The sequence below is a fragment of the Rhinatrema bivittatum genome, chromosome 2 (genome assembly GCF_901001135.1).
Source record: "Rhinatrema bivittatum chromosome 2, aRhiBiv1.1, whole genome shotgun sequence".
NCBI classification, from domain to species: domain Eukaryota; kingdom Metazoa; phylum Chordata; class Amphibia; order Gymnophiona; family Rhinatrematidae; genus Rhinatrema; species Rhinatrema bivittatum.
Genome location: NC_042616.1, coordinates 269,661,177 through 269,675,668, shown reverse-complemented (window position 1 = coordinate 269,675,668; position 14,492 = coordinate 269,661,177). Strand labels below are relative to the sequence as shown.

Here is a 14,492-nt window from a genome sequence, read left to right as displayed (position 1 = left end):
TTAGGTGCTTATTTTCAGCCAAATTTAGGGCCCAAAGTTTTCAGCTGAAAATGTATATACATTTAGGGACCTAAATCTTAAGGGTCTACATTTAGGCTTGCTATTTATTTTCCTAGATTCAGGACCCTAAGTTAGGTGTCTAGTGCTAAAATCACTGCTAAGTACTTGGGAGGTCCATATTCAGCCACTAACAGGCTGAGCAGGTTAGCCAGATAAACATATCTTGTGAACTTGGCTGGGTTATTCAGCAGCACAGCCACAAATATATCTAGCTATCTAATAGTTAACTGGATATGTATATCTGGCTAACTTTAGACTTGCTTAATAGCAGGTCTAACTTATCCAGCTAATTTAGGCCTGGATTCTCTAAGATCGCTGTTGTTATTACATGTGTTTTGGTGGATCCTTGGGTACTGTGGTGATGACCACTCCCATGGGGAGGAGCCCCGTGAGGAGCCACAGCACTGGGCTAGACTTGTATACACAAACACACAAGAACAGTTCTTTATTAGACAGCTTGATGATAGCCAGCAGGTGGCAGTAGTGAGGTAGTTGCAGTCTCAGGGACCTCGGCAGAAGGAGCCCTTCTCTCCTAGATGGCGTCAGGAGGTTCTGCAGCAGGTCTCCCAGCGAGGAGGTACTGTGGATGATATAGACTGAGTGTTAAAGCACTCACTAGGTATTGCTGTTGGTATACGATTCCACCAGATGTTGTAGAAGGTACAGGCACCGAGGCAGGGAGAGCAGGTCCTCAAGGAGCGAGTACCTGTTCCCTGTAAGACATCTGAAATAAAGCAGAGGTCCCCCAAGGAGCGGGTACCCAGGTTAGTCGTTACCCGAAGGGCAGAGAGAAAGCTTCCTGCGGCAGCACGGAAGCGGCAGATTAGCGTAGACAGGAATGGATTTGAGTCCTTGCTAACTCGAGTAGCTAGCAAATGAATGAAGGTAATATACCCGGATGGTGTGACGTCAGCATGAGGGAACGCCCTCGAGGTTTGCGCCAAGGGTTGTACAAAGACGTGGGTTGCACGCGCACGCGCACCCTAGTAGATACCTGGGAGGAGCAATGGCAGGATGCTGCACCATACCCGTTCCGGGGACGCCAGAGAGGTCAGCTTGTAGACGTGGTGGTAGCCATCTTGCCCAGGCAAGCGGGAAGAGCCAAGAATGAGGTGAGGCAAGCGGAGCGAAGCCGTCGAAGACCGACAGACGCAACAGTCGCAGACCTTAGAGAATCCGGCGGTAACAGGGGGCGGGGAGGCGAAGCGGGGGGTGGGCCTGCGAAAGCCGGCAGCGATCACACCTCCGCAGTGCAATCGCTGCCAGCTTTCGCACCCAACAGCACCGTAAAAGTGGTGCTATTGGGCGCGAAATGGGTAGCGAAAAGGGTTCTTACATTTTCGCCGTCCGCGATGTCTTCGCATGTGAAAATTCCCTTTTTGCGTGCGATCCCTTTAGAGAATGAGCCAGATAAGGCTGAATATCGGCACTTATATGGGTCAATTAGCTGGATAAATAGCTCTGCCCCAGAGTGCCCCCACCCCCCCCCCCCCCAACTTAACCAGTGTTGATTCTAAAGAAACGCTGGAGATTTTAAGTAACTTGAGACTTTTATTTAAAGAAAGACAGAGACAAAGACAACAAGGGAGGGGAGGAACAAATTATTTTGTTCCACGGAGTATCAGGCTTACAGCAATCGTGTGAATATCTTGATACTCGGTCGTCCAGCAATATACCCACATATATATTCCTTATACTGACCAGAGTACATTCAGAGTGTTATTTCTAGATAAGTATGGTCCATTTCATTTGAGAATGTAATAGACCAATCAGCTAATGGGTCTGGGGTGTTGGCTGGCTGCATTCCAGCATGTAGGCTGGCTGCATTCCAGCACGTAGGCAGGGTCCTCTGTAGTCTTAATCTAAAACTAGTATTCAGGTATACAGCACAAAGAGGTGTCAGAAAGACAGTGCATAATATAAAATACACCAGCTAACTATTTAGATGGATAAATGGTTATCTGGCTAAGAGGCAGGCGCTGAACATGGGCAAATATTAAAACGGTGCCACTTAGCAGGCTAAGTCTGAACTTATATGGCTAAGTGGTGCTGAATATCAATGTCTGACTTTTTTCCTCCTTCTGAAAACCTCTCCTTAGCTGTCCTCTTGTTAAACCTACTAAAGTTAGGAGCCTAGAGAAACTAAGATCTAAAGTTTAGGCAATCAGCCCTAGTAAATTTTCAAAGGGGCAAATCTAGGCCTAACTCCAAATGCTAGGGGCCTAAACCCTTAGAAAATTGGCCTTTAAGAATCAAGTTGAGAAGGAAATCTCTAGAGGGAACATTTTAACTGATGTATTTGTATTCTTTGCTTCTAGTTTATGAAAGTTGTATACATTGCCTCTCTAAAATTCTTTAATTTACCTGTCTGCGTAATTCTCTTTTGCTTCTTGCACATTCATTGGACCTAGTAATTCTCTCCAGTGTTGTACAGCATCATTTCGTGACAAGACAAGTGCAAGAACAGGTCCACTATAAAAGGAGAACATTAAACTATATATTACATTTATGACAAAAACATTTTAATAGAACATATGAATAGCAAAATTGCTTACCTTGTAATAGGTGTTATCCCAGGCAGCAGGATGTAGTCCTCACATATGGGTGACGTCACCAACGGAGCCCTAGTGCGGGAAAGTTTTCTGTCAAAGTTTCTAGAAACTTTTGACTGGCACTGTGGTGCCACTGAGCATGCTCAACATGCTATGATATTCTCTGCCACAGGTGTCTCTCTTCAGTCTCGTATGTAGCAATAAGCTTTGGCAAAAAATAAAATAATAAAAGATATGAGACCCAACTCCGCAGGGTGGCGGGTGGGTTTTGTGAGGACTACATCCTGCTGTCCTGGGATAACACCAATTACAAGGTAAGCAATTTTGCTTTATCCCAGGACAAGCAGGATGCTAGTCCTCACATATGGGTGATTAGCAAGCTAGAGGCTGAGTCATTATGTATTGACGCAACAGTGAAGTATTGGTGAAAATGAGTCAGCCGAAGATCACAGCAGGTTGGATGTAGAAGGAGTTGGGATTATACTGGAAACAAGTTCTTTAAGACAGATTGTCCATAGGCTGAATCTTGTCGTCCTTCTTTGTCTAAACAGTAATGAGCTGCAAAGGTGTGAAGAGAACTCCATGTTGCTGCTTTACATATGTCAAGGATTGGCACTGAACGATAGTGTGCTACTGAGGTTGACATTGCTCTTACTGAATGTGCCTTTACTCGCCCTTGGAGAGGAAGGCCTGCTTTTTCATAGCAAAACTGTATGCAATCTGCTAGCCAATTGGATAGAGAGAGTATATTTACCCACTGCTTTCCCTGGTTTGTTTGGATCATAAGAAACAAAAAGTTGATTGATTTCCCTGTGGACTGCCGTGCGGTTTAAATAGAAGTATAGGGCACGTTTACAGTCCAAGGTATGTAAAGCCTGTTCTCCTTGGTGAGAATGGGGCCTTGGGAAGAAAGTGGGTAAAACTATGGATTTGTTCAAGTGGAATTCCGTAACTATTTTGGGAAGGAATTTTGGATGTGTACGGAGAACCACCCTATCATGTAAGAATTTCGTGTAGGGGGCGTATGTTACAAGTGCTTGTAACTCACTAACCCTTCTAGCTGATGTAATAGCTATGAGGAAGATAGTCTTCCATGTAGGAAATTTGAGATCACAGGAATCTATGGGATCGAAAGGAGAACGCATAAGTCTTGTTAATACCAGATTCAGGTCCCATTCTGTGACTGGTGGCCAAATTGGTGCTTTAAGTTGAGTCAAACCTCTCATAATCCTACTGACAAGAGGTTGAGTGGAGATTGGTGCATCTTTTATCCTGCCATGGTAAGCTGAGATTGCACTGAGGTGTACTCTAACAGATGAAGTCTGGAGGCCAGAGTCTGAAAGATGGTATAAATAGTCTAGTAGAGAAGTGATGGGGCAAGTAAAAGGATCATTGTTGTTTTGTCTGCACCACAAAGTAAATCTCTTCCATTTTGAAGAATAGTTCTTTCTTGTGGAAGGTTTACGTGAAGCTATCAGCACTTGAGATACATTGGTTGAAAGATTGAGTGGTTATAAAGTTAAGCTTTCAACATCCATGCTGTCAGGGATAGGGATTGAAGGTTTGGATGGCGCAACTGACCATAATCCTGAGTTATGAGAGTGGGAGCTACTCCCAGACGAATTGGATCCCTGACTGAGAGGTCTAGAAGTGTGGGAAACCATACTTGTCGAGGCCAATATGGGGCTATGAGTATCATGGACCCCTTGTCCTGTTGTAGCTTCACTAGAGTTTTGGTTATGAGCAGTATCGGAGGATACAAGTATAGTAGGCCTGAGTTCCAAGGGCGAGCAAAGGCGTCCTTGGCTGGCTGGTTCTTCTGTTTGTGTAGAGAACAGAAGTTGTCCACTTTGTGATTCAGATGTGATGCAAAGAGGTCTATTGTTGGTTGACCCCAATGTTGAAATATCCTGGTCGCTACTGAGGGATCCAGTGACCATTCGTGTGGTTGGAACTGACGACTGAGTCGATCCGCCACTATATTGTGAATGCCTGCCAGATAAGTGGCCCGGAGAAGTATTGAGTGGTTTAGGGCCCAATCCCAAATCTGTGCAGCTTCTTGACAAAGGAGATACGAGCCTGTACCTCCCCGTTTGTTGATGTACCACATGGCTACTGTGTTGTCCGTTTGGATGAGAACAGTCTTGTGTGGAAGACAGTCCTTGAACGCATGCAGTGCATAATGTATAGCTCGAAGCTCCAGGAAATTGATTTGGAAAGTTGCTTCGAGTCTTGGCCAAGTACCCTGGGTTTGGAGATTGTCTATGTGAGCTCCCCAACCCAAGGTGGATGTAGTTAAAGTTATCTGTGGGACTGGTTGTTGGAAGGGTAAGCCCTTGCACAAATTGTCCTTGTTTACCCACCAGAGAAGTGAGGAACGTAGTTGGTGGGTTACTTGGATTGAAGAATGTAGTGGTTGAATGGCTTGGATCCATTGTGATCTTAGAGTCCATTGGGTTACCCTCATGGCGAGCCTTGCTAAAGGTGTGACATGAACTGTAGAGGCCATGTGGCCTAGTAAAGTTAGAAACTGATGAGCTGTTGCTTGTTTTTTTTTGAGTGAATAGAGTTTGCCAACAAGGACAATGTTTCTGCTCGATCCTTGGGTAGAAAGGCCTTTGCAAGGATGGTGTTCAGTTCTGCTCCTATGAAGTGGAGCAGGTGAGATGGTGTGAGATGGGACTTTTGATAATTGGTGAGAAAGCCCATGGAGTGAAGTAGAGCAATTGTTCGGTTGAGAGAAATTATTGCTCCTTGGTGAGATTGACTTCTGATGAGCCAGTCGTCTAGATATGGGAAAACATGGACACCTTGTTTGTGCAAGTGTGCTGCTATTACTGCCAGACATTTGGTGAAAACGCTGGGAGCAGAGGCGAGTCCGAATGGCAGTACTGTGTATTGGAAATGTTGATGACCCACCATGAAGCGCAGATACTTGCGATGAGGAGGGAATATTGGGATGAGAGCGTAAGCGTCTTGAAGATCCAGAGAACATAGTCAATCTCCTTTTTGCAGAAGTGGGAGCATGGTGCCTAGAGAAACCATCCTGAACTTCTCTTCCTTTAGAAATTTGTTGAGATTTCTGAGGTCGAGGATGGGACGTAGACCTCCTGTTTTCTTTGGAATGAGGAAGTAACGGGAATAGAATCCTCTGCCCTGCTGAGTCCGAGGTACTAACTGGATAGCCTTGGCTCTCAGAAGGGCGGATAATTCTGCTTGTAGATGAGGTAGCTGAGATTTTTGCTGTGGGCAGAAACTCGGTGGAGAATCTGGTGGATTGGAGAGAAAATTTAGTTTGTAACCATGGGCGATTATAGAGAGTACACATTGGTCTGTTGTTATTGTTTCCCAGTGTGTGTAAAAGTGAGATACTCTTCCCCCCACTGGAAGATGTGTTTGAGGATTTAAAGGTGTGGCTTGTTCTCTGGCTTGAATCTCAAAATCCCGTCGCTGGGCCTGACTTGAGGCGGAGGTTGCGTGCAAGGAGCTCTAGGTTGTCTTGTTTGGGAGCGTTGTTGTTGAGGCCTAGTAGATCTACTCCTGGAAGTTTGGGAGTAGTATCTTCGTGGCCTGTAGTAAGAACGCCTAGGTTCCCTCCGGGGTAGGCGTCGTTGTCGTTGTATCCTGAGGCATTTGGGACAGCTGGCGTAATGTTTCTGTATGGTCCTTTAGCTGTTGGACTGCTTCTTGGACCTTATCTCCAAATAAGTTGCCTCCCAAACATGGTAAATCTACAAGTTTTTCCTGGACCTCAGGCCTGAGATCCGAGGCCTTGAGCCATGCATACCTGTGAGCAGTAATTCCAGCAGCTACAGTCCTGGAGGCAGTGTCAAAGCTATCATAAGCCGCTCTCACCTCATGTTTCCCTGCTTCTAGGCCTTTGTTCACTATGGCCTGTGCTGGTTCCTGAAACTGTGCAGGTAAAGAATTTATGAATTCTTCCATCTGTTTCCATATGTCTCTCTGATACTGTGTCATGTATAACTGGTATGCAGAGATTCTGGAATTTAGGATTGCAGCCTGATACACTTTTCTTCCCAAGGAATCGAGGAAGCGGTGATCCTTACCTGGGGGAGTTGAGGAGTGTGGGCGGATACGCCTTGATTTTTTCTGGGCAGATTCAACTACCACTGAGTGATGTGGTAGTTGTGCTTTTTGGAAACTAGGTGCTGTCTGTACTAGATAAGTTGAATCCATCCATTTGTTTACTGCTGAAACTGTAGAAGGGTGCTCCCAGATCCGGTGTTGGAGATCTAAGAACACCTCATGAATTGGGATGGCCAAAACTTGTTTGGGTGGATCTACAAATTGCAAGACCTCTAGAGTATGTTGTCTAGTGTCTTGTTCTGTTGCCAATTTAAAAGGAATGGTATCTGTCATGTCCTGAATAAAGTTAGAAAATGACAGGTCCTCTGGTGGGGACTTTTTTCTCGGTTCCGGTGGAGAAGGTTCCGACATGAAGCCCTCAGAAGACGTGTCTGTACCGTGGCTATCCCAGGAATCGTCATCATCATCCCTATAAGGAGATTTTCTGATGGATTTGGGTGGTAAATGTATTCCTGATGGACCTGGTAATTGGTCATCGATGGGAAGTAATGGAGATGTCTGTTTCACCGGTTTCTTTGGCAAAGTGTCGATGACATTTTGATACCTTTGCAGTAGACGCTGAAAGAAAGCTAGATCTTGAACTTCTGGCTCTTCCGGTGGTGGTTGCGTCGATGGAATAGCCGCCGGAATCGATGTTGACGTCGAAGGTGGTCGTCTCGGTGTTGAAACTGCCGTCGGCGGTGTTATTGGAATCGACGTCGAAGAGGTAAATGGCAGGTGTGCGTATATCGATGTCGACGCAGTTATTATTCTGGGTGTCGACATCGAGTCACCTTTTGTCCTTGGTGTGAACGTCGACACCGGCATCGGTGGTCCCACCGGCATCAGCAAAATTGCTGGCATCAATGCTGGGAGCATCGGCATCGACGAGCCCGTCGGAATCAATTGTTCCATGAAAGCCTTTGATACCGCTTGTCTGATGATATCAGACAATTCCGGCGTTACAACTGATGGTACCACAGCAGTTGTAAGCGGTGGCGGAGGCTGTGGTGTAGGATCCGGTGCAGAGCCCTGCAGAGGATCAGGTATCGAAGATGGAGGATGAGGCCCAGACGCTGACGTTTCCTCGGTCCGTGGCCGCTTCGCCATCGATGGCTCCTGGGAAGCGGTTTCGGACATCGATAGTTGTCGATGTCGATGCTTGTGTTTTGACTTTTGAGGGTCGATGGATTTCGTCGAAGACGATGAAGGCGACGAAGGATCCCCCGACAGCCCCGGGCAAGGTTTTTTAAGTAACAAGCGCTTAGTCGCTCCAGCCGGAGACGACTTCGATGATGCCGAAAGAGATGGGATGAGCTGAAGACGGAACAGATGTTCCATTTTTTCCAGTCGAGCTTTGCGGTCTTTCGGTGTCATCTCGGCGCATTGTGGGCAGTTATTTACCTCATGTTTTTCTCCGAGGCATAGCACACATTCGATGTGCGGGACGGTAATCGACATTTTTCGAGCGCATACAGGGCATTTTTTAAATGCTGTAGCCATATTTCTAGCCGACAGCCGTCGGAAAGAATGAGAATTTGTGAGAGAAAAATTTCCTTCAAATAAAGGAAAAAAAAAAAATGAGACAGAGGTACTCACCGGCCGGTGAAGAAATTACCCCAAAAGATTTGTGAGAGAGAATATCAGATAAAGTTTGACTTTACAGTCAAAAATTGTGTTGAGAGAATCTCAACGGCTCCTATCCCGCGAAGCCTACAGCAGCTTGGAAAGACGAAGACTGAAGAGAGACACCTGTGGCAGAGAATATCATAGCATGCTGGGCATGCTCAGTGGCACCACAGTGCCAGTCAAAAGTTTCTAGAAACTTTGACAGAAAACTTTCCCACACTAGGGCTCCGTTGGTGACGTCACCCATATGTGAGGACTAGCATCCTGCTTGCCTGGGATAAAAATGCTGATTAGAAGGAAATATCTAGTAGCTCAATTCAAATTTCTTGAACAGAGAAGAGATGAAATAGTATTTCCAAATACAAAATTCTATTCAAACTTTCTGCATAGGAGACAAAGGATGTTAGCTCTCTACTAATTTATTATGCCCTTCAGCTAGTGTGAGCAAGGAAGAGGAAAGGAAAAAAGGTCTAGGGATTATGTTTGTAATAAATGGCTCTACAAATTCTTATCTATTTATTTAGATTTTTATATTCTGCTTCTTGGCACTTCAAAGTGGATTACTTTCAGGTACTGTAGATATTTCCCTATCCCTAAAGATCTTATAATCTAAGTTTGCACCAGAAGCAATGAAGGGTAAAGTAACTTGCCCAACGTCACAAGGAGTGATAGTGGGACTTAAACCCTGGTCTCCCCAGTTTGTAGGCTGCTGCTCTAATCACTAGGCTACTCCTCCGACTATATATTCTGTATATTGTAAATATTTTTACTACCATAAATATAGGAAGCACTTTTCAAAACTATGCAGGTAGATGTAAAGTCTGTGGATACTTTTGAAAAGTCCTCTCTCCAAGACTTTGAAACTGTAATGTGCGGCATCTCCCTCTTTCACCTCACAAATGTCTATAGCAGAACAAACCACAATTTTATTTTTGTGATAAAATATAGAGGTTGAATACTGAACATGTCTATCTGGCACTCTTCTCCAAAAATCAGAAATTGCATATCTAACTTCTTCAAATACAGCATTGGAATAGTCACACTGATGGATCACATAACATGTCATAAGGAGAGGGGGTGCAATTTTCAGTAAGCTGACTAGGTGAAAGGTATGCAGGCAATTTTGAACCCACATACTGTCTAGCTAATTTTCAAAGAGGAATAACCCAGATAGTTTCTTTTTGAAAAGTAGCTGTAAGATACACAGATAAAACTAAGTTGCTTACCTGTAACTGGTGTTCTCTGTACATACTGAAGAATATGTCTGATTAAGATAACCAAGAATACCCAGACTCCTCTGCTGTACTGGCCTGTCAGAGGTGAATGAACTTTGAGAGACTTTCTGACTATCACAGATTCAAAGGATGCAGAAGATTTTGGGAAATTTGTAAGCTCTGCAAAGCCTATAATTACAGGCCAGGAAGGCATCAATGACAACATTTGCTTTACAATGCAGAGAAACTGAGTCTTGGATGCAAGCCTTTATCTTGCAGATGCTGGTTTCAATGACTTGAAACCAATGTGAAAAGGAGATCTTGTGAGGTGATAGTTTTGAATGAATCCTGGTGCCAAGAAGTGGAATCCAAGTCTAGCTCTATTCAAAACCCAGACTGCAATGTGTACATAAACAAAGAAGAACAAAAGAAGAACAGAAGAGAATACTTGCATCAAAGTCATTGATAAAGGAACTTGTTTACAGTGGGAGGAGGAACAGGGTTAGAAGAATTCTTAGTTGAGGGAGGTCCTCACAAGCATTTCCTATACAGGATAGATTGTCATGACAACAGTATACGGTATTTTTTGTAAGGAAGTCTTTGGCCAGTTACGTCATTCATTCTGGAAGCTTCGAGAATGTTGTATTTTGATTATATAAGTCAGGGCAGGTCAGAGATTTACTGAGATGCAAGTTATTACAGATAGAGGGCAGTTATATTGCATCTCACAGGAACATTTGACTTTTAAGAAGCCAAATAAACTAAATTTGAAAACCTCTTGTTGATTTGAAATGTTCTTGTTGCCCTAAAGCTTTGAGTCCAGCAAAAATTATACATTTGGCACCCCAGATGGGACTTTAATAGCTGTTGTTATTAATTATTAATAAGCTGTAGTGTTATGGTTGGTGGACAACCTAGCACTAGGTTCTTGAAGGGTAAATTTGGCTTGCCGTTCAAAGATTGAGTTACCCAGGTAGACTGGAGGTTATCCCGGAGAATTATGAGTTCAGAGCAGATGTGGAATGAAGTTGGATCCATTTTGTGAGTATGTAACAAGAAAAAAAAAAAAAAAAGGAAAAATCTGTAAGTATCAATGTTTTTATTTTATTTTATTTTATTTGTTGTATAGTGTATATAGATTGTGTGTTACATCGGGGTTAGAATACTTTTTGCAAAATGTTCTTTAATATATGTTAGGGAGACAGGACATGAGTTGATGATTTAATTAAAATCAGATTGAACAGTTGAAAGAAAAAAAAAAAAACCAGAGGGGTACCCAGCACTAGTCAGTCTGGGGTCTTTTGTCCTCAGACCGCATGGCTTGGGCTCAAGCAGTTTCACTTTCATTTTACACCTGGGGAGCGGCTGGTTGTGAGTGTGTAGATTCAGAAGGAGAAAGAGGGAATAAGATACAATTGGTAAGTTGAAAGTTTTATAATTAGTATGATAAGGAGTTTTTAGTTAGTGGATTTTTTACCAAAGTTTAGTTGTTAAACACAAACAAATGAGGTGCTTTTAAAACTAGAAACTGCATGGATGGATATTATAGTTTACAGCTGTCTGTGATTAGAGGTACATAAATGTCTCCAGTTTATTTTAGTTTATGAGATTTATTTTTATCAGTTCATATTTACGTTTGCTTTGGAGTTAATGCGTGATTGCTGTTAGGGTATCATTAACCAGAGAAATGAAGTTTTTCAGTTTTATGGTGTTTTGCTTCTCCCCCCTCCCCCTCAAGGTACAGGGCTGAATGATGTAGCCATGGCTGGCCACAAGGACTCTTATGTTCACTGTAAACGTAGAAAAAGAATACCCAGCCCAGCAAGCTTCTTAGTTTTTGGTTTTATTTTCCACCATTAATGCAGAGATGCTCATATTTGCATCTAAGTTTTTAGAATTGTGTGCTTAACGAGAGTTTATTGTGAAGGGTGTGTTATTTCATTTGGTAAGAACGAAAGCATGAACCTGTGTTTATTTAAAGCCATTCATAATTAGATTTGATGTATCATTGGAGAGGGATGTATTGTTTTTTCTTTGGTCAGGGGTATAGGCAGAGAGATAGAAAGGAAAACAATCTATAGATATACTACAAGAGAGCGACTCCATTTTAATGAAATGATCTGTTTAAGTGTTTTATCACTTAACAAACCTATTCATTGAGTGTAACAGTTGTTTGGCGGGAGAGGAGGTGAACCCCCCCTTAGGAATGTGTTTGAGAAGAAAGGAAAAAAAAAAAAAAACACCTGGGAGTGAGTCACTTTTAAAATGGATTTTACAGTTCTGCTGAGAGGTTTGAGGTTTAAGTATGTTATAGGACTGAGTGCACAGGTGATAGAAGAGGGACTAATGGATTGATCTGTTTAATGTGAAAACAGAAATTTGTGTTGAAAGTATGGGGAAAGTGAATATTAGGGATGAGAGATGACGTAATGTTAAAGAGGGAAGAGATTTAGGAATATGCAAAAGGATGTGTGCTGAGACATTTAGAATGTTTTGGGTAAAATAGAGAAAACATGTAAGTCAGTTGCATTTAATTGTGTGAAAATAGGATTTATTTTAACTTAAACACAGGTCAGAAATAAACGGACGGCATGCAGCAGTAAGGATGATAAATATTTCTCAGTTTTGATTATACCTCAGTAGCTGCTAACTTTTAGAAGAAAGGAAATGAATTAGGTGATTTATTTTGATGGGACTTCAGATATTGGACGTTTGTATTGTGGACGGTTTCGACGGTATGTAAAGGAGTAAGATTGTGAGACGGTGAACAGCAGAGAGTTAAGCAGCAATGCCTATTATCTATTTATGTGCCAGTAAGAAAAACTTTTGGTTAATGCATATTAGTCTGTGCCATCCTTTTATTTTGCAGACTTCCAGACTTCTAGCAGATATGTCTGTGCTTTTGGAAATGATTTGTATTTTTATTTAGGGTATTTACAGGATTTGGTAGTAAGAACTTTGTGGAACATATGCATATTGGATGGAAATAGAATGACTTTTAATTAAGTGCAAAGTTGTTTGTTTTAAGTTTTTCATTTAGAAGGCAAGTTAGGAGTTTACAAGCATAGGAAAACAAAAAGGTTTTAGATTTGTAAAAGGAAGTAGCTCTTATCACAGGGGACAGCGCCTCCTAGGGGTGGACCATCAGAGAAAGGAAAGTAGCTTTATGACTGCTTTTTGCTGAATTAAGGTATATCAGTAGTTTGACTTTTAAGGAACCTGTAATGTCATTTTTAAATTTCATTTTAATCATTATATTAACTGTTATATATTAGATTTCTTTCCAGGGTACCAAAGCACAAAGTGCATCTGTCTCTGATCTATGGGAGATGAAGAATGCAGTTTATTCCAGTTTGATTCCTTTTCAATTTTTGAATAGATCTATTCTATTTTTAATCCTGAGTTTTTGTTTTCTTTTGTGGATCGATCCAATTCTTTTATATTTTAAAATACGTTTTTCTTTTTGAGCTCAAAAGTTTGTCATGTTGTTTGTTCTATGTTACATGTGTACAAGGAGGAATGAATGAATGCATGTATTATGTGGTCAGTGCTGTGACATATATGTTTTAATGTACAGTCTGAGTATTTATGTTTGTGGTCTGGACCATTGCATGATGTTTTGAAATAATGTGGGGATTATTTGGCAACTTAAATATAGGGAGTACGTGACATAAAAGTATTTTCTTACTACTTAATCGGATTTGTTGCACTTTTATTTAGGTTTGACTTCATACACATGCATCTAATCTAAGGAGCTAAGAGATTCTGCCTTGACATCATCACTGAATCCTACTAAAAGAACTATATACGCACTGAATGCAGAAATTATGGTCACAGACTTTCTTACATATTATATGGACTGCAAGGCTTACAATTTATACCTGATATTTGCTTTTTTCTATGTTTTGTGGGAATGACTATATGCAGAATTTAGGTTCTTTCATTCTTTGTCAGCACTTAGGTGTTCAAGTTAATAATATTATTTGAAGTGATGCTGTTTTTATTAGTTTGTATGTTCCAAGTTAAGTAATATTTTCCAGTCTTAAATTTTATAATACTTATATGCTGAATCAGTTAAATGTGTATGTACTAGGTTTTTCTATCTTTATCTATGGAAGCTGCTTTGATCACATAGAGGGTGATGTGTTTCATTGTGATTCAAATATGATAATTCAGGGTTCAAGAGGGAGATCTTTTTATATTTCTCTTCCACACCAGCTTAAGTTATAAGCTATTTCTATTCTTTTGTTTTGCAGCTTGCACTTAGGATAATCACTTTGCTGATCTTTAATATCTCAATATTCTATCTCTTATTCTAATGTTTTCGATAAACCCTTATTTGAATATCTTTTCTTATGACACTATTTACTAGATTTTACTTAATGACTGTTTCACTCTCTTTCACAAAGATTTCTTACTAGTGCAGTTTGTGATGCTTATTATGAGACTGTTCTCTTTGGAACAAATACATACCTTACACATGAGGAGCTCTGCTATAGGGATCTGCAACATTCTATTACTATATCTTTCGGCATATTAATTGCTCATTGTTCTTTTCTTTTTATTTTGGTCCTTTCACTATAAACTCTATCTGTGACTTATAAGCTAGTTGGTTTCTATTTAGGATTCCAAAGGGGAAGATATAATTTTCCTTATTTCTGTCTTTTATTTATATGACATTCCTTCCTTCCCTGTGTAAAATCTTACACTGATGGTTTATCAATTCTGCAAAGTAGTTCACATAATATGTTAAAGACTTTCTCACAGAGTTAGCTTTCATTTATTTTTATGAATATCCCCAATATATTTAGACTTACCATCATTTGAGAAGGGTATTAGCCCCATTTCCCCTAGTATCTGAAGACGAAGCAGTATTACTAGCCATCATCTACCTTAATAATTAATACTTGCCCTACACAGCCGTATTATCTCTTGGACATATGACTGCCAC

At 41.5% G+C, this 14,492-nt stretch overlaps 1 protein-coding gene across 1 annotated transcript in view; it reads right to left on the bottom strand.

Moving 5' to 3' along the window:
- Positions 1 to 14,492, bottom strand: part of LOC115083268 (thioredoxin domain-containing protein 3-like) — a 218,737-nt gene that overhangs the window by 22,884 nt on the left and 181,361 nt on the right. The window contains exon 5 of the mRNA XM_029587076.1: positions 2,425 to 2,532. Within this exon, the coding sequence (XP_029442936.1) occupies positions 2,425 to 2,532 (108 nt within the window). The remainder of the gene's footprint in view (positions 1 to 2,424; positions 2,533 to 14,492) is intronic.